General features: G+C 44.0%; 1 protein-coding gene across 8 annotated transcripts in view; it reads right to left on the minus strand.

Moving 5' to 3' along the window:
- PRKDC (protein kinase, DNA-activated, catalytic subunit) overlaps positions 1–24,752 on the minus strand; it is a 150,533-nt gene that overhangs the window by 101,011 nt on the left and 24,770 nt on the right. For 6 of the 8 annotated variants that reach the window (XR_012327131.1, XM_033843196.2, XM_033843195.2 and 3 more), the window contains exons 17-27: positions 23,450–23,565; positions 22,938–23,097; positions 22,153–22,239; positions 21,298–21,417; positions 20,771–20,930; positions 13,787–13,893; positions 11,859–11,949; positions 10,777–10,940; positions 9,966–10,118; positions 5,357–5,464; positions 2,749–2,975 (exon numbers count right to left, since the gene is read on the minus strand). Coding sequence is in view for 7 of the 8 variants with exons in the window: in XM_033843196.2 (XP_033699087.1) it covers positions 2,749–2,975; positions 5,357–5,464; positions 9,966–10,118; positions 10,777–10,940; positions 11,859–11,949; positions 13,787–13,893; positions 20,771–20,930; positions 21,298–21,417; positions 22,153–22,239; positions 22,938–23,097; positions 23,450–23,565 (1,493 nt within the window). In the remaining variant the exon portion in view is untranslated. The remainder of the gene's footprint in view (positions 1–2,748; positions 2,976–5,356; positions 5,465–9,965; positions 10,119–10,776; positions 10,941–11,858; positions 11,950–13,786; positions 13,894–20,770; positions 20,931–21,297; positions 21,418–22,152; positions 22,240–22,937; positions 23,098–23,449; positions 23,566–24,752) is intronic. The other 2 variants (XM_033843197.2, XM_033843199.2) reach the window with 2 other exon arrangements.

A 24,752-nucleotide genomic window follows, 5' to 3' on the forward strand; every position in this document is an offset into this window, starting at 1 on the left:
TGTGGTAAGGGACTTCCCTGGCAGTCCAGTGGTTAGGACTCCGTGCTTCCACTGCAGGGGGCACAGGTTAGATCCCTGGTCAGGCCGAAGAAATAAATAAATAAAAGATGTGGTAAATATATACAATGAATGTTACTCAGCCATAAAAAAGAATGAAAATAATTCCATTTGCAGCTACATGGATGGACCTACAGAGTATTATGCTTAGTGAAATACACCAGATGAATACTGTATGATACCACTTGTATGAGAACTCTAAAAAATAAAACAAACATATGTATATAACAAAACAGAACCAGACTCACAGATATAAAGAACAAATTAGTGGTTACCAGAGGGAAGGAGGAGGGGCAAAAAAGGGGTAGGGGACTTAGAGACACAAACTACTATGCATAAAACAGATAAGCAACAAGGATATAATGTACAGCACAGGAAAACAGCCAATATTTTATAATAACTATAAATGGAGCATAACCTTTAAAAATTGTGAATCACTACACTGTACACCTGAAACATACATTTTACATCAACTATACCTCAACTAAAAAAATCAACACAGTGGCTTCAAACTCCAGTCGATTTTTTTTTTCTTTGCGGCACGCGGGCCCCTCACCACTGCGGCCTGCCCCCCGCTGCCGTGTAGCACAGGCTCCGGACACGCAGGCCCAGTGGCCACGGCCCACGGGCCCAGTCGCTCGGCGGCAGGCAGGATCCCCCCAGACCGGGGCACGAACCCACGCCCCCTACATCAGCAGGGGGACCCCCAACCACTGCGCCACCAGGGAAGCCCTCCAGTCGATTTTCATACAAACGTGCACATGCCCACACACATGCAGAGACAGATTCCTATCCATCCAGCTATCCTCTCTCTATCCATCTACCACCGATCTATCCATCCATCCATCTAAAATCTATCTACTTATCATCCACCTACCTCTCCAACCATCATCCACCCATCCATCCATCATCCATCCATTGTCCGTCCACCCATCCATCTATCCACCCATCCATCATCCATCCATCCATCCACCATCCATCCATCTATCCACCCATCCATCCAACTAAAATCTATCTACTTATCATCCACCTACCTCTCCAACCATCATCCACCCATCCATCCATCATCCATCCATCTATCCACCCATCCATCATCCATCCATCCATCCACCCATCCATCCAACTAAAATCTATCTACTTATCATCCACCTACCTCTCCAACCATCATCCACCCATCCATCCATCATCCATCCATCTATCCACCCATCCATCATCCATCCATCCATCCACCCATCCATCCAACTAAAATCTATCTACTTATCATCCACCTACCTCTCCATCCATCATCCATCCCTCCATCATCCATCCATCATCTTATTTTCACAACTGCTCCCCTCATCACTAACCCAACTGCCAATTCCTGAGAGAAGCTATTCTGACCAAATGAGGTCAGATTCCTCATTATAAGGTTCCTTAGTAATCATGTACCACTACTTAATTTTTTTTTTCCCATGCTGCACAGTAGTGGGATCTTAGTTCCCCGACCAGGTATTGAACCCGGGCAGCCGGCAATGAAAGTGCAGTGTCCTAACCACTGGACCGCCAGGGAATTCCCTGTACCGCTACTTAAAAGCACTAATTCCAGCTACAGATTTTACCTTTATCTTTGTGATTGGTTGAATATTATCTACCTGTCTTTTTAAAATGCAGCCCTCACGAAGGGCTACATCTTTGTATCTCCAGCATTCGGCATGATGCCTGGCACATAACAGTCTGACCTAGCAAACAGTACTAAATGAACAAACGAACAAACACTACTACAACCTTACGTCAGGGACTATCTTGTTCTTGGACTGTGAAACCACCCCGTCACTGGTGTCCTGGCCCTCAGACCCACTCCCCACACAGCTACTGGCAGGAGAATTTGGGGAGGAGTCTAACCGTGCCGCTCCCTGCTCCCACTATCCAGGACTCGCTGTCTCTGGAAGTGGCCTTCACATCTTAACTCCACAAAGAGAGGCTCCTGGCCAGTCTCATTTCACTCCCTTCCAAACCTCAAACTCCACAGCAAGGAGTAGAAAATGACTTCGTCTCCGTACATACTGTCCTCTTAACTCTGCCCTGTCCCTCTGACCTGAAATGCTTGGGCCAGTTTCCACTCATCCCCTAAGCCTCATCCCAAGTATAAATGGGAACAGGAGGCCAGGAGGTACGGGGGCCAGGAGGTACGGGAGGCCAGGAGGTACAGGAGGCCAGGAGGTACAGGAGGCCAGGAGGTACAGGAAACCTCCCCCAACCTACTCAAACCATGTCAGACACCCCTCTTCTGTGCTTCAAAAGACTGTGCATTATGGCTCTTGCTGCACTTTCCAGACTGTGCACTATTGTGCTTCAATGTAGATCTCAACACGTTCTGAGCCTCTTCTTGAATGCAAACATCATTTTAATTCATTATTTAATCCCCAGAAAATAGCACAGCATCCAGCATGTTAACTATTTACTAAATGCTTGATATATGACTACATGGATACATAAACAGTGAGTCACTTTACAAAATCACTATTGAATATTTAGAGATCTTAGACCGCATGCCGTAACGAAAAGATCCCACAGGCCCCAACAAAGATCCCGTTTGCTGCAACTAAGACCCGACACAGCCAAAAAAAGAAAAGGAAAATAAATAAATATTTAAAAACAAAAAAAAGAAAATTTAAAGATCTTTACACCTTCCCTGTCAGGTAACTTACGTACCTGAATTCCCTGTAGATATTATTAAAAGCAAGTGATGCTCCCAGTCTCTTGAAAGCATTGGGGTGAAGTGCAAAGCTGTACAGTCGCTTGAAAAGTGATTTGGTGTTTACGGGACTGTTTTCCTGCTGCTGCGGTGTTGTCTGCTTAATGGACCATTTGAGGAATTCTTGAATACACCGACCACAAAAATCTCTTAAAGTACTGTCAAAGGGGTCCACAATTCCATCCTGAAACAAAGCATAAAATGACAACTGAATACCTTGGTCTGCCTCTGAGCATAAATGAAGTATGTTATGAAAATTAATTTAGAGCATTATTAAGGAAAAAAACAGACATTAGTCAAACCAATCTGTCTAGAATCTAGACTCTAATAACAAATTCCTTGTGACATAATGAAAAGTTTCTTCTAAACAAAGTAAGAAACTGAAAAATACATGAAAAAAAGAGAATACTTTAATTGTACAGCAACAAAGCAGACTTTCCTTCCCCTGAAGAAACACAGTGATTATATCCTAAAAACTTCTGTTGATTCTACCTCATAACATTATCTGAAATGCTTTATTTATTGAGGATAAATAGAGTAAGACCCTTGCAAGTTTCAAGGAAACTGTAACGCTACACAAAGAAAAATCATAGAGGTGTGGTTCTAAAAGTAGGACCTTCTATCAGAGCAGTCTCCAGAAAGGCACAGTCTCTAAATACTTGAAAAAACAGCTAAGGAAATTTGAGTGCTTTTGTTTCTCTCTTAGATCCACAAAGGAAAAGTTTAACTTGAGAAAGTACACGGAAACTGAAATAAGGGGATTCTTTCTAACATGCCTGGTTCCTTGCTACATGCAAAATCTTTGATCACAGTGCAAATTAGAATTCACGGAGGTGATGGTAATGCACCGCGGAAACGGGCAGAGGAGCGGACAGCAGGGACACAAGTGCACTGGAGTGCACCAGCCTCCACCTCCGCCTTCACCTTTTCTTTTCTTTCCGTAAACCCTCTCATGTTACATTTCCATTCCCACCTGCTTTTTTCCTGAAGCTCTGACTTAAGCTACCTTCAAGGATCAAAAGGGGAAAAGGAACAGCTAAGATAGAAACTTCAGAACAGAAACATTAGAATAAATCCGTCTGAATGAAATAAGCCACAAGTTAAATTTAATTAAATGGATCTGTCATAGACAGGTTTCACACTAGACACTGCAGGGAATTAAACCACAGGTACAATGATGTCATCATCCTAATTACAAATGTTCAGTAACTCCCACTGCCCACAAGTGGCAGCCAGTTAGGCAACCTCTGAGAGGGAAAGGAGCCGTGTTAGTAACTACACACACAACAGGGGCAACAGGGACAACAGGGCTGGCCTGGGCAAACTGCAACAGATAGTGGTCCTACATGCAACGACACACCTCATTTCAAACTTAACAGAAAGTGACCCACAGATTCAAACAAATCAGTCTGCAAAAACATGGGATTAAAGGATGTTTGTTTGCACAAACTTGCTATGTGTTCAACTGGGCATTTTTTTAAAAAATTTATTTATCTATTTTTGGCTGTGTTGGGTCTTTGTTGCTGCGCGCGGGCTTTCTCTAGTTGTGGCGAGCAGGGGCTACTCTTCCTTGCGGCGCATGGGCTTCTCGTTGCGGTGGCTTCTCTTGTTGCAGAGCATGGGCTCTAGGCACTCGGGCTTCAGTAGTTGTGGCTCGCAGGCTCAGTAGTTGTGGCTCGTGGGCTCTAGAGCGCAGGCTCAGTAGTTGTGGCACACGGGCTTAGTTGCTCTGCGGCATGTGGTATCTTCCTGGACCAGGGCTCGAACCCGTGTCCCCTGCGTTGGCAGGCGGATTCTGAACCACTGCACCACCAGGGAAGTCCCTCAACTGGGGATTTTGATTCCAAAGTCAGTATATGCCAAAACAAAAGTACGGGTTGAAATAATAGGTAAATATCAATTAAGATGATATTTAAAGAAATCAAATGTAGTTATTTGCACGAGTTCAGAATATTAAAATCAAATCAGTGTGGAAAGACAGTAAGGCTTTAGCCGACCTCACTGCCTCTGCCCGCAGTGAGCCAGTGACCCCACCCTAACAATTCCACCTCTGCTGTCTCAGGATAGTTCTATGTACACGGTGAACTGCGATGTCTAGGAGTTTTGAGTTGCTGAATCTGAATGCGGGAGAAAACAGAACCAGCTCAAAAAATTCCTTTTACTCTGAACTAGTATACTATAGTTAAAAAAAAAAAAAAAAGAGGATACTGCAACTCTGATAGAAGTCCAAGAACATTCTTATTCACCCTTTCCACCCTCAACACACACACACACACACCCACACCCACACAGCCTTAATGTAGATGAAGTTTGTCAAATTTATAACCATCCTCCCAAAAGGAACAAAACAAAAACATCTATGTGCTTGTAGCTATTTAAAAGTATCCCTTAATAAACAGCACCTTGTTCATTAAATGCCATCTCACCAAAACAAAAGAAAAGAGATGATCCAATCTAGCTAGATGTTACATTTTGATACCTTGACAGGCAGCTTTTCTCAAAGTTCTGAGTATTGATCACATATAACCAGTTGATGGGAATGGCAGGACAGGAACCATTACTCACCAGTATTGTTTCTAGTAAGGCAACAGTGTCCTGACTCTCAAATTTCTTATTGTTGGTGAACCAGTGAATCAGCTGCATAACTAGAGGTTCATACAGTTGCCTTGGCACCTGAAGGAGTAATAACATCAGAATTTACTTTTTTCATGTAAATTTTATATCAGAGACAGTTCCATTTATACGACAGGAGCAAAATTAAGCATAATACTACTGTGGTTATATTAGTTTCCTTCTCTAGTTAAATTCTGTGACGAACATGGTCTAACTTCTTCCTAAGAGTCCGGCAAAGAAAAAATACGCATCCCCAAACTTACTGTTCCTCTAACGAGGAGGGCAATTAGGGTCGACAGTGATGGTATTTATCATTCATCCTGATTAACCTGATCCTGAGCTAAACAGAAGGCATTCTGTTCACAACCCCGTGGGGACAAAGCAGAAAGCCAGGTCAGGGCTTCCCTCCGCGCAATAGTTGAGAGTCCGCCTGCCGATGCAGGGGACACGGGTTCGTGCCCCGGTCCGGGAAGATCCCACATGCCGCGGAGTGGCTGGGCCCGTGAGCCATGGCCGCTGAGCCTGCGCGTCCGGAGCCTGTGCTCCACAACGGGAGAGGCCACAGCAGTGAGAGGCCCGTGTACCGCAAAAAAAAAAAAAAAAAAAAAAAAAAGCCAGGTCAGCGTCCTCTGCATAGAGACTTCCAGGCTGTATCACAGAACAAGAGAAGAGGCACCTCCCCCTCGGCTGCCTGCCGAGAAAGAAGGGAAACTAGTCTTTACTCCGTGGAGATGCGGGTTCTCACCCTAACCTTCTCAGATGTAAATACAGTCTCTCCAGGGCCCAGAGAGCCCTGTGGGTGTCTGGCTCCTACAGTCTAGGGTGGCTCCCAGGCCTGGAGAGTTTTACTGTCCTTTTGGATCAGAGCAATTTCCTGAGACAAACGGTTATGCCTCTAACCCTCATTCTCTATGAACAGTAAATGTTCACAGCCCAAGTGAAGGGGAACATTCCCGATCTTCATGTCTCACAAGGCTGGCCCTACAGGAGCACTGAGAAATCCAGGGGAGTTCTACTTCCCCGCTGATACTCAGCTTAAGAACAAAGCACGTGGTACGGACACCACATCAAAAATCACGTGAGGGAGGTCCCTGGCAGTCCAGTGGGGGACCATGTACTTCCACTGCAGTGGGTGTGGGTTCCATCACTGGTCAGGGAACTAGGATCCCACATAACGCCTGCTGCGGCCAAAAAATAAAATAAAATTTAAAAATTAAAAAACAACAACAAAAATCACGTGAAATGTCTGGGGCTCAGACTAAACAACAAGTTCTCTTACACCTGGGTATTTCTCCAAAAAATATCTTTCTAAACTTTGAAGCAACTTTTAGACTTAATCAAAGTAAAAGAATCTTACCTTTTAGTTTGAAAATTTAACCTGGTCTTAAAGCATCACTTTTTTTCCCCCAAAAGAATTATTTTGTATTCTCAGAACATAAATTATATATATGTACACACACACCATTTATAGAACATGTAGAAAACCATCCAACTACAATCCTACATCCAAAAGGTAACCACTGTTAACATTCAAAACCACTGTTAACTCAGTGTATTTATACACATTTAAATATATGTATACACGTGTGTAAAAATATACACTTTTGTAACCACTTTTCTGCCCCTTAATTTTGAATACTTTTCATGTAAATACATAAGCTATATCAGCATCTTTATTAGATGCCTGCTATCTCATATATGGATAAACCATGGTCCAGTTTCCCAATCCTGTTGTTAGAAATGCAGTATTTCTAGTTTATGTCTGTCTTATACACACCACTCTGAACACCTCTCTGGACAAGGGCTGCTGTCCACACTCCCCCCTGCCAGGACTCACAAGCCCCTTTCCCTACAAGCTTGGCAGCACTAAACACTGCCAATTTTTAAAATATTTGACAACTGCTGCAATCCATACCATTTTAATTTGAATTTCCTTATCTACTAAAAAGGTTGAATATTTAAAACATATTTAATTGGCCATATGTACTTCTGTGTTCACGAGCTGCCCACTTTTGTTCTCTATCCATTTGCCCATTTTAAAATCTTATCATCTTCAGCACAACGTGGGAAAAAAAAAAATTTCCCTACATCATGTATATGTCAAAACTGTGGGTTTGTGCCATTCAGTGGTTTTAAATACTTATAAAGTCAGAACTATCAACACACTAACAGTTTTCTTCCACAGATCTCCCTTCAATACCTTGTATGAAAATTTCCCTTTCTACACAAACTGTATGGAAAGACACCTATAATGTAATGATAAAATCCACCCAAGCAGAAATCACATTTTACATAAAAGAAAGCATTTTTGAATGCTATAATCCTTTTTATCTGTAAAACAAAATTTATATGTATGCTTTTAAAAAATTTATATAAAATTTATACGTATGCTATGTTTTACAAAGATCTAGGAGTATATTCACCAAACTTTCGGCAGAGGATACACTGGCTTTTCCTGAGGAATAATGGTGGGAAAGGGGTGATGACATGGAGGTTCACTTTTAGCATCATATGTTTCTATATTAATTAGTATATTTTACCAATGAAAAAGACCATCCAAATCCAAAGACACAAACAGACATGCTATAATTCATCACATTTTTCTATAATATTTTTAGAGTTTATTTTTCCTTCTAAATCTTTTTAATTTGAAATTAACCTCTCATGTTAGTCAAATGCTATAATAGAATTTATTAAATGTTCCATTTCTCACTAACTTAAAAAGCTCCTTTTACCACACATACAGTATTTATGTGTACACATGGGTCCACTTGCCAACTGCCAGACAGTCCCACTGACGTATCTGTGCCCAAGTTCAATCCCATTATAATTAACGTGACTACTTCTTAATATCTGTTAGGGCAAGACACCCTTCAGTACCTGACCCTGCCAAAATTTTTCTTGGTTAGGCTCTAGCAATTATTCTTCCAGATTACTTTTGACGTTCAAAATGAAATTAATTCTGGGCTTTGCTGGAACAATACCAAACTTACTGAACGATTTGGAAAGAGCTCGAATTTTTTCAATACTGGTTCTTTTTTTTTTTTGGCCACGCCACCCAGCTTGCGGGATCTCAGTTCCCTGACCAGGGATCAAACCCGGGCTACCTGCAGGGGAAGTACCAAGTCCTAACCACTGGACTGCCAGGGAATTCCCTCAATATTGATTCTTCAGGTACACAGCACTTTCATTTTATATTCATAAAATATGTGTTTGCCTGGCACACTAAAGTTTATTCCTAGATGCTTTATTTTACTTTTTATTTTTTACACTGTGCCATGCAGCTTGCAGGATCTCAGTTCCCCAACCAGGGACTGAACCTGGGCCATAGCAGTGAAAGCCCAGAATCCTATCCACTAGGCCACAAGGGAACTCCCCCAGATGTTTTATTATTATTACATTTTTTGATGCTGTTATGAATGCTATGTTGTAAACACATTTTCCAAGTGGTCAAAGCTACAATAGAATATAAGACGTATTAGAACACTGATATATGAGAATTCTATTTTGTAATTCATCAGCTTTCTCCTTTATTAATTCTTAGATTTATCAGTTGATACTCTGGGCTTTCCATATTTTTTTAAAACTATATTCAAAATAATTTTTTTCCTTCCTTTCTCCGACGTCCCTGACCTCAGGGACCTCATGGCCTGATGAGAGACCCAGAGGTTAACCAGTGCAAATTAACTTATGAAACACAGACGAAGCCATTCTGAGCAACCACTCCATGCACAGGCCCGGGTCGGGGCTGGAGGTGCCTGTGAACAGGCCACGCCACGTCTCACCCCAGCACCCACCTCAGCCGAAGCACGAGGCGGCATCACTGCATCACGGCTGGGCAGGATTTGGCTGTGATATTCAGGTAAACATTCTTCATCATTTTTTTAAAGACAAAATTAAACGATTCCTGATTTACCAAAACAAAATACCTTCTTGGCCTATATGAAGAGAATCGTTGCTTATGAAACCTATTTCTGTGGTAAATTTCCAGTTTTACCCCAAAATCCTATTTAATCATGGTGCATTTTAAGGCACTACTGGATTCGTTCACATATATACTGAAGGATATTCCATGTATATTTATAGGTGAGTTTTTCATTTAGTTTTCTTTTTTATGCGTGCACCCTTATATCAGGGTTCTGCCAGCTTCATAAAATAAAGAATCTGAATGTCTTCCGTGTCCCAGCAGCAAAGGAGAATTCTGTCCAAAAAGCCCCGAGGAAGAGATGACCTGCTGACATCTCCAAGCGCCCCCGACTGCTGGCCACGGCCCCTCCTCTCTTCTTCACCCCTAAGTGACAGAGCCGGTAGTAAAATCAGCCTTAGGGGCTAGACTCTCGTAATTAATTCCTTAATTCCTTAATTAATTACTCTCCTAACTTAATTCCTTAGGGCCTATCCCTGAGGAATTAAGCCAGAGTCGGAAGGGCAGCAGCCAGGTAGCAGGTTTTCAAAGACCCCAGAGTGGTCCCAATGTGCAGCAAGCCTTGACCATCACTGAACTAGACAGGACTTTCTAACAAATGCTGCAACTGTTTCAAACTCAAAGTCATGCACTTACCTGATCTACATCACATGCCAGTCGAAGCAGCACAGGAAAAGTGCGCTTATAGAGCTGGTACATGGGTGGGGGGCCCAGGCCACTGTCAGGCATCTGAGTGGCTTTTCCCAGCATAAACATGACAATGCTGTGCAGAAGTTCACAGGCCGCAACCTGAAACAGGCCAGGGTGGACTTAACAAAGGTTAAGAGCATTTTGAAATGCTACACAATGTAGCCCTTTAGAAAGGAAACCTTCTGCAGCAGATAACTATCCCACCCAAAATAAATGAACGGCAAGTGGTACTTCTTGTGTAAAGTTCATGCTTCCGTTCACTTTGAGCTGGAGCCAACAGTGAAGAACTGAGATTTAAAAGATTTAGACATCAGGACTAGTACACCCCTAAGAAACATATCCATGCTGCCGTAACACAGAACTCTGCTTCATGTGTTAGCACATTTTCAACTGTCACTTTCAGTAAATACATTTTTAAAGCACGAATTTTGGAAATGTACAGATTAATATAAAGACTTGAGATAATCTGTTTCTAATCTCCCAGGTTGAAGAGAGAATCAAGCACAGACTAAAAATCACTTTTCAATGCCCTTTGTACTATTTTCTATTATGAAGAGTTCTGGTATATTAATGTTTTGCCAGGTTATCATCTATTATTCAGATAATTTATGTTTAACTTCCATTTTCCAAGGACACGTACTTCTGATAACTGAACAGTTTCCTGATTACTATACTAGAGAAAATACAAAATCCGTGAAACACAATACGTGTTTCCTAATGAATACACGTCTAACCACAGCAGGTGATCAGTGAGTACTTTGGTTTGTCTGTCAGCGGCCGAGAGCGCCAGCTCTGTGACACGTGGCAGGAATGGGTCCAGGTGGATGATGGGCTTCATGTCCGCGAAGGGCACCGCGAAGCCAAGCCTCCTCTCTCTGTCCCAGGCCACACAGCGCCTGGCTCTCTCCTCGGGGGACACTGCTGTCAGAGAGATGCAGAGCGCTTTCGGTCAGTCCCTCCTCGCTCCAGGACAGCCCCTGGCTCACCCCCTCCTGCTCTGTTTACCACACGTGTACAAACCACTACACACTGTTTCTGAATTTGACTTAAAGGCAAACTATTTTTAAACAAGTCTAATAGTCTGCAATGTTTAATTTCCAATTTCAGTAAGAGTTACTCTTCTGTGGAAAAATGATAAATGAACAATACTTTAATTAAGTATCTCCTCTTTATAGCACTTATTTTCCTAACAGCGGTTCTGACTTCTAAAATGCCAAAATCACCAATACATTTAATATGAAATTTTAAAGGTAAAAGTACCAATTTTTACTAATCAAACATGCTAATTCCGGGCTTCCCTGGTGGTGCAGTGTTTGAGAGTACACCTGCCAATGCAGGGGACACAGGTTCGTGCCCCGGTCCGGGAAGATCCCACATGCCGCGGAGCGGCTGGGCCCGTAAGCCATGGCCGCTGAGCCTGTGGGTCCGGAGCCTGTGCTCCGCAACGAGAGAGGCCACAACAGTGAGAGGCCTGCGTACCGCAAAAAAAAAAAAAAAAAAGCTAATTCCAATCAAAAACAACTTAAATTATCCAAATATTAAGGATATCAGGTTAAAAAAGATAACTTTGAACTCCTGACACAATGTTTAATATAAAGGTGCATCAAGCTAGATTCTGCTTCAAAAAGGAAAAGACATCAGACTCCAGTGAGCGAGCACAAAGAACCACACAGGCTGCAGGGCACAGTGGAAGTATCCACTCCATCAGGCAAAATATGGCTCTTCATAATCTTACCTGAAAACACATAAATGATATATAGGAGAAAATATCAGAACACACCATGACCTGTATGCATCCAAATACATCCATGGGGTTAATGTGCTTTAAGGAAAGGTCACCTGTTATGAGGTTTTTGCTGATCTGTCCCCCAAGACGGCCAAGCACTTGCACAACCTGAACCCGTATTTCTTCTAAGGACAGCGCTTCATGCTGCAAACATGGTGACAAGTTAAACATTAGAGAGAGTCATGAGCTGAAAGAAAAACTGCTCTACCACCCTCTCCATTGTTGACGCCTCCAATGGCTCATTATATCCTACACGGCACTGCAGTTAATTTTATTTTAAATTCATGAAAAGAAGCCACAGCTCTTCCAATTTTGCAGTTCTGTCCGTTTCCTAGACCATCGGTTCCAAAGTTTTGGCAAGAGCCTTCACACCCTTAAAAAATACTGACGCTCCCCAAAGAACTTCTGTTTATGTAGGTCGTATTTACCAGTATTTATCATAAGTTGAAACTTAGATATTATTTAAATAGTTATCATTTTATTTAAAAACACTGAACCCATGACATGTTAACAAACGATATGCTTTTAGGAAAAGTAACGATATATTCCAAATAAACAACCTCAGGCAAGTGGTACTGTTTCCCATTTTCACATTTGTGACAGACTTGCTGTTGGGCTGTAACTGGAAAAGGAGGAGTATTTTAGTAGTCTTTCTAGATAACTGGGGTTTTTCTCTGATACGGCTCCACAACTGCAGTGGAAGTTTCTTAAAGGCTGGTCACAAAGCAGACTCTGAGACCACAGCAGCGAAGACTATGGAGCCTCTACTACGTTAAAACCCACGGGCTTATCTTGCTCTCTGTGGATTTTCACCCACACGCAATTTGGGAAGATAACGTACTGTTCATCTGACAACAATGGTTCCCTGGGTCATGCAGATCTTCCACATGTTGATGCATTTCACTGTACATGTGAAAACATCACAGTCGTTAAGTACTGAGAAGCTGCCCAGCTCATGATGGTTACAAGTCTTGCAAAATTTTAATTTTCACTTAAAAGCTTGAATTGTGTCACTGGCAACCAATACTCTCAGAAGTTTTCTCTGAAGTGACAGGCTCGCTCTCTGTCTTGGAGAAAACGCCTGCGAGATACTGAGCAGCCAGGCTGTCTACCCCAGTAAACGGTGTTCACAAGGGAAGGGCTGCTCGGCGCACCCCTGCTCCAGCACACGGGATGGCACACAACGTGTGCTCAAGGGTCGAGGCTTAAGGAGGCGCTAGGGAACCAACGCACCACCCACCACTGCACAGTGCAAACGTCGACGCGTGAAAATACTGATAGTTCTGGCCTTGCACCCGGGGACCCCAGGGCCCACCTAGGGAAATGGGGTCCTGTGTCTGTAAAGAAATGTGCAAAACTAGAGGCACGCTCAAGTAACTTTACCTTCCTTTACTTATATGTGATAAGATAATTTAAAACCTTTAGACACCATTTCTAGTTTCATCCAGGTCTCCCCATCAAAAGCTGTCAAAAATATCGAGATGGGAGGAACTTTCCCTAGAGCTTGCAATATCAGTTCTAGATATTAAAAGTTTTTCAAATTTCCTTTTTCACATCATACTTAAAAATATTTTCCCTACACTAACTCAATTTTCTCTGTTTACATCATTTTTATCTGTCACATTATGTGCCACATCTAAAAAACTGGTCTCAAGAAATTATCACTGGAAAAAAAACATAAAACCTGCCATGAACTGAACTTGACAATATGTATTTCAGATTTAATCAGTAAATGAGTCAATCTTACATATCCATAATATCACTACTGCAATTGCTTATTCCAAACAAGAAAACAAGACAATAAACCCGTTAATATAGTTTACATTTTTACTGTAAATATATATTGAAATTATTTCTATATTGTACTCTAATTGATACGTAAGAACAACTAATATTTTAAGTGAAGACTTTTCCTTTTCACGAGCATTAGAATCTGGTCTCTCCGTTATTTAAGGTAAAGAGGATACAAAAGATTTCTTACCGATGAAACGTTCTTTGCCCTTTTCAGATGCTTTAACACATCTCTAGTAAATCCTTTCTGGGCGGCCCGAGAGAGTGCTGACACTTCCCAGTTATTCCTGGTCTCATCTATCAACAGTAAACAAAAGTCAATTTTAAACAGCACCATTCATTTATTTAATTAATACAAGGGAAAACACACTACACTGCTATAGAAAGACATTAAAATGCTAAAGTGAGATTAAAAATGAAATTTCTAGAACAACAATATTAACAGTGGTTATCTTAGTTTTAAATACCACTGCTGACTAAAAGAAACACAGTTCCTTGGAGAAGTGGCTGACTCCCAGGCTGGGTAGACTGTGCCGGTGAGAAGCGCCAGGAGGGGGCACTGCTCAGGGAGGGGCACACTCCCACGAGTCCCACACAAGTCACATCTGGGACAGGCTGTGCGCAGATATCAGTGGGAGCAGGAAAGGGCTGGACCCACTGAGAGTATAAGGATCCACAAGTCCCTCCTGACAGGCAGAAATAATGGGTGAAAAAAGTTACTTCTCACCGCAGAGTGCCAACTAGATAAAAGGAATCATGGAGCTGGAACATCACCATTGTGCCACTTTTAGAGTAATAATCAACTCAGAAGAATCACCAATGGACAGACACTAAAACCATCACGGTGAGACATCCCTGAGGAATCAGAACACTTACAGCTGTGAAGGAGCTGCCATTCGACAATCATAAACTTCTACAGAACTTGCACGTTTAGCACAAAACTTTCCCTCCCGAACCACTTCATGGTAAGGTACCGATCTGACGCCACCGCCCCTGAACGGTGCGGGTCCTAAAGGAGCCGGTCCCACGTGACAGCCACACCACAGCCCAGATGAGGGTGCCAAGCTGCAGACGCGGCCCCCAATCACCCCCACCCCCAGTCAGGCTCCACTCGGCCCTAACAACGTCTCAGCTTAGAACCACAGGTTACACTTAGTTGTCTTGTCTTTTTCATCTCCTTTAAGGGAAACAGTTCTTCAGTTTCCTGGAGTTTCATGACTTGGACATTTACAAAATTAGATGCCTCCATCTAGGTTTGTCTGATGTTTTATCATGACTGCGTTCAGGTTATAGAAACCATTTGCAGCGTCTCGCTAGTCCTTTATTAATAAAGCCCTTGCACCTGCACACTTTCTCTCAGTGGAGTCACACTTCTCCCAGTGCTGAGACAGCCTGGGAGGACCCTCACAGGGGCTATACCCCAGCACGCCTCTCCTGACCCCCAGAAGTGACACCCGCTGACAGCAGAGCCTGACTCCCCTCTGCTTTCTGTTTCCCATCTGTGAGTCTGCGGTGCAGGTTTGCTGCCCATGCCCCATGAGCTAGGCCCCAGGTGGGAACAATCACTAAGAACTGGGGTTTTGGTCTTGGACCTTCTGCAGGTGGATATTAGAAATCTACCCTCTGGTGGCCCCAGATGAAAAGAGGATCTGGTTTTTATTTAGTCTTTATTAAAATGTTTTGGAGCTCAAATTAGTTAAGAATTTTGTACACTGGGAAAAACAACTCTCTGAGATGTGGACTGGTCAAGTGTTTTTTATCTGTCTATGACTCAAACTGTGGGACTGAAGCCATAAACCCTCATGTGTCTGCGTGTCACCTAAGCCCCGAATTGAGAACAACCTGACTTCTCCTTGTGAGTGTGCTGTTCTCCTGTATTTGGAAAGTATTAAGAAATTAGATTATTAAGTCTCTTAAAGGAGCTCTGTTCTTATTTATACAGATAAATAAGCTTATATAAAATGAATATTCCTAAAATTATCTGAAAATTTAAAAATTGGACTTATAATACTTTAAATGTGCCAAACTTTAAAAAAAATGCTATACTCACTAACTCAGAAGCATTTCAGAAATCCATATTCACATAATAAAGGCACATCTTCAGTAAATGAGACAAATTTCATGATTTTAGTTTAAATAAATGTGTTTTCCTATCAGGGTTAAGTACAATACAAGCATACGTCTTATTCTACTTGGGTTTGTTTTTCCTATACTTACTTACATACTTATTATACTTATCCAGGCTTACAAAGCCAACAAGCTTTGTTATTATGGTACAAGACACACAAAATAACACCACCAACCGTCTACAGAATTTTTTCTTCATCTCAAACAGCCCTACATAACTTTTTTTTTTCTGGCGGTACGCGGGCCTCTCACCACTGTGGCCTTTTCTGTCGCAGAGCACAGGCTCCGGACACGCAGGCTCAGCGGCCATGGCTCACGGTCCCAGCCGCTCCGCAGCATGTGGGATCTTCCCGGACCGGGGCACGAACCCGTGTCCCCTGCATCGGCAGGCGGACTCTCAACCACTGCGCCACCACGGAAGCCCCCTACATAACTTTTAAGATCATGATAAATGCAGTAAGTTTATGTTCAACTAAACGGAATCACTGGACAAACTTTTTACTTCCCCAGTAATTACGTTTTGTAGCATGTCAACTGGAAGATAATTTCTATGATCTGCAGCCTTGAAACCTTGGACTGAGTTAATTAGTAAATCATCATTGAACACCCACGTAATTTCTAAGTAAAACAGAATACCGAAACACTGATTGCTAAGCAACATTTTTTTTTCTTTCTTTTTTTTGGCTATGCCGCGCAATTGGTGGGATCTTAGTTCCCCAACTGGGAATTGAACCCAGGCCCCCCTGCAGTGGAAGCGCCAAGTCCTAACCACTGGACTGTCAGGGAAGTCCCACTAGGCATCATTTCTAAGTCTGTGTGCTCTGCTTCCTGCTTTCTAGGCCATGAGGAGATGAGGCATGCTGCGTGTGGTACCACGCCGGATGGATGCAGCTGCAGGTGGGTGTCACGTGTGCTCACAAGCTCCGAGCCTGAGAAACTCCAAGACCTCAGCAGACACTTCTCAAAACCATCCAGTCCGCGTTTCCTCAGTCCAAGAGAAGTCTGGCAGAGAGTTGTAACTGATAAGCGGATGAGGCTGCAGTAGAAGTAGGAGGGCACGCTTCTGACTTTCAGGGAGGGTGAGCTGCTCTGCTGCTCACGAAGCAGCGAGTCTCGGCTTCTTGGTGTCCGGCCGTCTTTCCACAACCGGGACTCACTAAGACCTCACAGATTTTTGCTTTTGTGGGTTACAACTAGCAACAGTCAGCATACTGGAAGCAGAACCTACTTTTGTAAAGACCTACTGATCTATTTGAAGACTGCATGTTAACACACACGACACCTTAGTATTCCTCTGAAAACAGCTGGATCTCATGGACTCCCTGCAAGACCCGCTGTTTCAAGTTGTGTCAGTGGGTCCCAGAACATGACAAAACTTGGAAAGGTAACACCTGAGTCTGAGAAGAGGCTATGAAATGTGTTACATTCTTAGCAAAGTTCACTCAGTCTTAAAGGACGTGCTTCTCTGCCTTACTGATCAATGCCTTTGTCTGTAACAGGCAAAGTTACTCTTTACTTTCTGTGGAATCCACAAGGGAGCAAGGCTTGAATCTTATCAGAAGCACTTTGAGCGAAAGGCTCAGGCCTTGCACCTCTGTCAGAAGCGGCACAGAGCGGCACTGGGCTCTCAGCAAAGCACGTAAGGAGGCGTGCTGGCCACTGGCCCCACTGCTGGCCAGCAGGCTGACGACTGTCTGCCAGGGTCTCCACTGTAAAGCTGCCATCTGCACCCTTGGTGAGTAACATGTGTTGTGGGGTGAGGTAGGCAGGATTTTAAGGTAGCCCCATGACCCTCCCCAGTGTTACCCCTGTGACTGTGTTTCCTTACAGAACAAAGGCAGGTCTAATCTAATCACACGAGCCTCTTAAAAGCAGAGTTTCCTCCAGCGGATGCAGGAGGAAGGGGCACAGCCTCAGAGCCTAAGGATTCAAGGTGCACCGCTGGCTGTGAAGGTGGAGGGCCAAAGGCAAGGGGCGGGCCAAGCCGGGACCACCAGCCAGCAAGGAAATGGGGCCTTGGACGCCGCCGACACCCTGCATGAACCTGAGGGCCCTCCCCAGAGTGCCCGGAGAAGGGCCAGGCCGGCCCAGCCGGCCCCGAGCAGAGGAGCGGCTAAGCCCACCTAGGCTTCTGACCCAGAGGACGGGGAAACGACAGATGGTGTTTCAGCCGCTGGCCCCGTGGTGACTTGTTACACAGCGAGAAGAAGCACACGACGAGGCTTTCCGTCTACTCGCTGACTTGTAACTGTACACACGCAAGAGTCCTACAAGATTCAATGGATCTCGATCTCTTTCTGGGACACTCTGCCTCGATGCTCAGATTATCCCAAGTTGGCCCGTGACATTTCCCATCATTCTTAGAACACTTCCTTGATTTCTGCATGTTTCAGAAAACATAATATTCTAGGTTCCTCTTATACTTTCCCTGTGCAGGCTGGAAGCAGCCATTTCTCCAAAGCCACAACCTGGGGACTGGTTTTCTCGCTGCTACAAAGGTACCACTAGCCCCAGGCAGCCCCTTCCAACGGACAGAAGGACAACAGGTGTGCACCTTGCACGTTCCACTTCACCCACCCACACAGGTGTGCGGGCGCCTGTGCACATGTGCAGAAGCAGTGAGGCCCGGGACGGGAGGCAGGGCCCTTTAGCTCTTTCTCCCTCTCCCCTCATTGTCCTTGATCCAGCTGTTAATGTGGCTGACGTCCCGTATGCCGCCCTCCTCGCCTGCTTGGATACCCTGCCCCCCCGGTGCCCACCCTCCTCGGCACCGACCACTGGAGGAGGACCTCACTGGGAAGACGGCCACTCGCAATCAGAGAACGGAGCGGCTCCCGCTAACCACAGGCCCGTGGGCATGACCGTGACGGCACCACCTGCCATTGGTCCTGGGGGCCCCTCACGTTTGAGGACATCAGACAAGCCCAGCTGGAAGGACCTCCTCCCAAATCACGGCCCGCAACCTTCAACAACATCAACGTCATGAGAACTGTCCCACACGAAAGGACGCCCAGAGGCACGACAACTAAACGCAAGGCCCAGGCTGAATTCTGGCCCCGGAAAAACGCAGCTGGAAGCACAGCTACGAAGGAAGTTAATGGGGCAGCCGAGCCATGTGCACACGGGCTGCAGAGGAGGAGAGTGAGGCATCCATGTCACCCTTCCTGACCTTGACCACGACGACGCTGTGGTCACGCACAGGAAACACACATCGCAGTATTCAGGCATACACGTCTGTGATGCCTGCAACTTACTCACAAAAGGTTCGGGAAAAAACATCACGTATAAACACGCACACATATTGTCACACGATACAGAGAAAGCACATACAGTGACAAAGCAAGCGGGACACAATTGAGCTGCTAAACCTGCAGACAGAGCAGACAGGAGCTCTCTTCACTATGAATGCCACTGTTCTGGAAGTTTAGTATCGTATCAAAGAAAACATTTCTAAAAACAGTCTTTCAGGTTGTGGATTTTCTGCTGTTAGTTTACTTACTCTCTGCTTTTCCCTATCTCCTAATTACCTGGAAAACGACCATTTCTCAATAACTAAATTCTCTGCTTAAAGGATCACAGTAATGTCCCATATTAACTGAAAAGAAATACAAATCTTTTCAATGAGCTCACTGACAGAACTAAATTCAAAAGAGCAAATGAAAGGACCACAAAGATACCTACTAACAGATACATTCAATTCCTTTAACCATGTCCACGTGTGTTCAGTGAACTACTCAAATAGCAGCACTCCTTATAAGAAGTGAATTTTAAAAGCCTAAATAAGAGACAAACATCAACTAGTTTTTTTTCCCTAAATACTTATCCCGAAACTGTGACTCTTTCTTCATGAACTCTGAATATGCATTGAGGTGTCATAAAAACCAGACACAGTGAATGAAATTTGTCACACACTTTTCATTTACGGTTTCTAAACCAACAGTATTTGAGCTGAACAATAAAATAATGATTTACGTAGATGGAATTTTACGAATTAACACTTGATTTTCTACTTTGCTGGCAGGGGCATTTCAATTCTTACCAGTATTTCAGGGTTCTTCTCCAACATGAACCCTTCTTTTTGCTCATCTGATCACAATGTCCATTTCCACTCTGGTTCAAGGAAATTTGACCCCCCTCAATTCTATGTAATACTGTTCTTGGCTAGTACAACTTTGGCCTGGGGACTTCCCTGGTGACACAGTGAGTAGCAATCCACCTGCCAACAAAGGGGACATGGGTCGAGCCCTGGTCTGGGAAGATCCCACATGCCGTGGAGCAACTAAGCCCATGTGCCACAACTACTGAGCCTGCGCTCTAGAGCCCGCGAGCCACAACTACTGATGCCCCTGCGCCTAGAGCCCGTGCTCCGCAACAAGAGAAGCCACTGCAATGAGAAGCCCGCACATAGCAACGAAGGGTAGCTACTGCTCGCTGCAACCAGAGAAAGCCTGCACACAGCAATGAAGACCAACGCAGCCAAAAATAAATTAATTTTTTAAAAACCTCCAATCCATTAAAAAAAAAGAAAAGAAAAAAATTTTGCCTGGCCAGATGAATTTTTTCTTTGAATCTTTTCCCAAACCTACTTCTTGTATGACAATTCTTCTGAACTAACATTAGTACTAAATCAGTTATATCTGAAAAACCAATAAAAAATCAGGTGAGATTAGGTCAAAATACAAAATTACTATTGGATTTCCTTATAGTTTTGATTCCTGTTTGATTTGTCAAACAAAAGTGTCTTTGCAAGGCAGTATGTTAGAATCTATAAGGAGCTCAAAATATTTAAGACTGACTTCTTGCCCTTGGAAGATTTTATAAATCTTGGTAGGATGTAAGTGACTAAAATAAAAAGTAGGTTTAATACCTCAGTTATACTTCTTATGTCCCAATTATATTGAAATGAATTGGGGAGATCACAAAAATATCAAACATATTTTGAATATGTTGGGTTCAAATTTCAGAAGTTGCAAAAATGAAAATATGTAGTCTTATAGGTATCACATTGCCATGTTAAGATACATGTCAAAATTCTTCTAAACCTTACCTGATAAGGCTGAAGTTTTCAGATATCCATCAAGGCTGGGTAAAATGTCCTTATAATAGGGCTGAATTACATGTTTGCCGATGTAAACTGACCATTCTTCTAGGGCATTCAGGCCGACTTCTGCCAATGGGGTATAGCTCAGGCCCAGTTTAAAAGCCATCTGTATGTGAGTACAAACAAGGTAATGAAACACAAGGAATATGAGATTCAAAGAGGGTTTCTAACGGCAAGCCTTTCCTCTGCCAGAACCAGACAGGCTGGAGGGAAGGGTACACTGAGGCCCCCTCAGGAAGGCCTGCCGGGGGGTGTCACTGCACACCTGCAGCACAGAGAGGGCTGAATCCTCACCCCCCACCCCCAGGGGCCCTCAGAGAGGACCAGCCAGGGTCCCTCCCCAAAGCTGCTCAGTGGCAGAAGCAGAACATGAACCAGGGTGTCTGACGGGTGAGCGCCTGCTGGGACTGCCATGCTTTCCAGGAAACAGGACACTGCACAAGAGATGCGTCTGCTCGGGACGATGCACCCACCTGCAAGGCAGGGACATAGGCTCTGACATCAAGTTCGATGATGTCGTGTGGCAGGGACAGGACAAAGGTCAAACAGGAGGCCAGGAGTTCATCTTTGTACTGCTTCATTTTAACTGACACCTTAGCAAGAAAGACGACAAGAACATCAGTGCTGCACACCTGAAGAGAGCCTTCAATTTCACAATCAACTACAAGAAACCCTATTCGCAAATAGGGAAAATGATCACGGGGCCTTTATCTGACACAGCCACGTTCATTTAAAAAGTAAGCACTGATCTCCAGGAAAAGTTCATTTGTTGAGTACTTAATTTCCATTATGTGGAAGAGCTAAAGAATCTATTAACTTTGAGTTGTCATCACTCAATTTTAAGAAACCTCAGGGGACTCTGGAAGCACAGAGATATCCTCTGTTAGTGATTTTAACCCCTTAATCCCCACATGGATTAAGCAGCCCATTTTTAAGTAATTAGACCATTTATAGGATTTTTCTCAACATACATTTTTTTTAAACATCTTTATTGCATTATAACTGCTCTACAATGGTGTGTTAGTTTCTGCTGTGTAACAAAGTGAATCAGCTATACGTATACATCTATCCCCATATCTCCTCCCTCTTGCGTCTCCCTCCCACCCTCCCTATCCCACCCCTCTAGGTGGTCACAAAGCACCGAGCTGATCTCCCTGTGCTATGCGGCTGCTTCCCACTAGCTATCTATTTTACATTTGGTAGTGTATACATATGTCCATGCCACTCTCTCACTTCGTCCCAGCTTCCCCTTCCCCCTCCCTGTGTCCTCAAGTCCATTCAATTTTAAATAACCCATGACAACACTGGATAAATCATTTGAAAATTACCTCTTTACCAAATTTTGCAAACAAAGCAAAGCAAAAAGACTTTTCTGGGTCCTCAGAAGACTGTTTCTGACTCTTTGGACCAACACCCTGTCAAACAAAACAGGGAATTAGTTCAGTGAATGATAACCAGGTAATCCTGTGTCCTAATCCGGCAGTTCCCAGCCTTCCTTCCAAGGGGAACCCATTTTCATGTTGCTCAGGCCTCATGCAGAGGGGAAGTGAAATCAGCCCTGAAAACGTTTCAGGCGGAGGCCAGCGAGAAACCGAGTGGGAGGTGGGGGGGCTTGCCGGTCAAGACCCAAGGCCTAAGTCTGCTCCCTGCCCCGGGGTTCTGATGCGCACACCTGTGGGCTGAAACACTGCTCACGCCCAGAGCCCCCAGACACAAACCCAGGTCCTCTCCAACCTCACGTGCCACCAGATCCCCTGGGCGGCCTGGGCACAGGCTGCTGGGCGGCGGCCCAGAGCTCCTGACGAGGTGAGCCTGGAGAGGGTGTGAGTGGTGCTAGTGATGCCGGAGCCCCAGCACTCAGCACCCCATGAGAGCCCCTGCAGAGCCAACGTCATCAGCCAGGTGTTGTAAATCAAAACAGAAAATGCTACTGGTTAAACTTTAAAGAGTGTCATCCAATTGCCACTCACATTATGTCTTTCAAAATACAAATAAAATTAGTAGACTTTAAAACTGCAATATGCTATCATGTTGCATTTTAGAAGGTATTTACACACACTCATGCAACCTAAGAAACACAGGAATATTCAGTGTCCTTCAAAAAAACACTTACCTCAAAATATTTTATTTTCTTGGCATTTCTCACAGCGATAGATAGCAATTTGTAGAAACCACTAATGAATGGCAACCGTGTAGACTGCAGAATTAATTCATATGCAAAGGGGTATACCCATGGCTCAAAAAATTCTACATGTTTCTCAGGAAGAATCTCCCTGTAAAAACAAATGTAAAGCTCAATGTAGAAATTCTCATCATGTACTATTTTTATTCAGCTTTGGATATAAGAGACATAATCAAAACAAAATCATAATCTATGATTCCATTATATATCATTTTCAAGTATATCTATATTCTTTGTTTTCCCCACCTGAGGACCTTTTAAATGTATTTTTTTAAATAGATAAATCTCAGCTGCTACATTTAAATATATTTTAAGTTTCATACAAGCAATTTTAGATTTTAAGTCCTACTATTTCATTTCTTATATCTACATAAGTGATTTTCCTATATTACAGCCAATAATTGATAATTTCCACTCTTGAACAAATAGCATTTTTTAAATACCTGCAAAATTCCACCAGGTTGATGAAAGCTAAAAAATCTTTAGGTTTAGCAGGATGCAAGTTAGCAGCTGGATCTGAAGTCGGGCTCACCCAAAGGCCAGCAGCTTCATTTTCATGCTTAAAAATTAATGGCACCAAAAAAACACTGTTAACATTCAATCGTTCAACAAATGACTCAGCAAGTGACTCCACAGCCAAGGCCTGAGTCTTTGAGGAAGGAATGCAAAACTGAGGAGGTACAGACGGGCCTCGGAAGCTCACAGTAGGATCAAAATGACGGGACCACAGAACGCGTGGCACGGGCGGCCACAGGGGACACCGACGGGGGAATAAAGGTGCACACACAGAGAGACAGGGTAGGTGGGGACTACAACTTCTCACAGGAGCAGTGACGCCGGACAGAGGCAGAAGCTCACAACACAGAAAGGGTCAGTAATGACGTGTAGCTTTCAAAATGAGAAACAGAGGAACAGTTACTACTATTAGGTAACACAGAAATATTAACATGTTCAGTCTGTGTTTCAGATTCAGGTGGAAATGTCAAGGGCAAGGCTGGAGTCTAGACCCATTTGGGAAATGCTAATCTCAGACGCGACAGCTGACCCGGCGGACAGTGCAAGGGGAGCAGAAGACACAGAGACTAGGACATGTGCTCCAAAAGCAGGTGTGTGGCCGACAGTCTCGGGGAGGCCCTCTGGGCATGTTTATGAAATTATTTTAGACGTAAATAAATAAAAAGCCTTAAAGAGCAACAGACCACCCCCAGTGTCCCCTTCTCGTGTAAAGGCATCACGAGTGCAGCCAGGCTGACGAGGCCCAGGGCCCACCTCTGCCCCTGCAGGAACCCCTGACCAAGTGGCCTCGGGCTCGGCCATGGAAGCCAACAGGCAAAGTCGACTGAAGGAACCGTGGGCTCAGCAGCGAACTGAGTGTGTTCCACAGAGTCCACGCCCACTGACTCTAGCTTCATCACCTGAGTGTCTTATGATGAGGACTCCTCAGAGCGGACAGCAGCTCTGAGCCGGCAGCTTCACGCCAGGTCCCATCTTTGAGCCGGCCAGGAAAACTGCCTTAAGAACACAGGAGCAGGGAGTCTTCCCTGTCCGCCCTGGCCTACCTTCTACTGACTCCAGAGCACAGAGCTTGGAGCCTCCTCGGGTATCAACCAGAGGAACGCCAGGTTTCCCGATCCTACTGCAAAAGGCCACCTCTACACTAAGTAAGACTTGACTCTGCTATTGCTGAGGAATGAGTAACAATCCTAACAACTTTTTCCAAAGAGTCGCTTTAACTTACTAAACATA

This window comes from Tursiops truncatus, chromosome 17 (genome assembly GCF_011762595.2).
Source record: "Tursiops truncatus isolate mTurTru1 chromosome 17, mTurTru1.mat.Y, whole genome shotgun sequence".
NCBI classification, from domain to species: Eukaryota; Metazoa; Chordata; class Mammalia; order Artiodactyla; family Delphinidae; genus Tursiops; species Tursiops truncatus.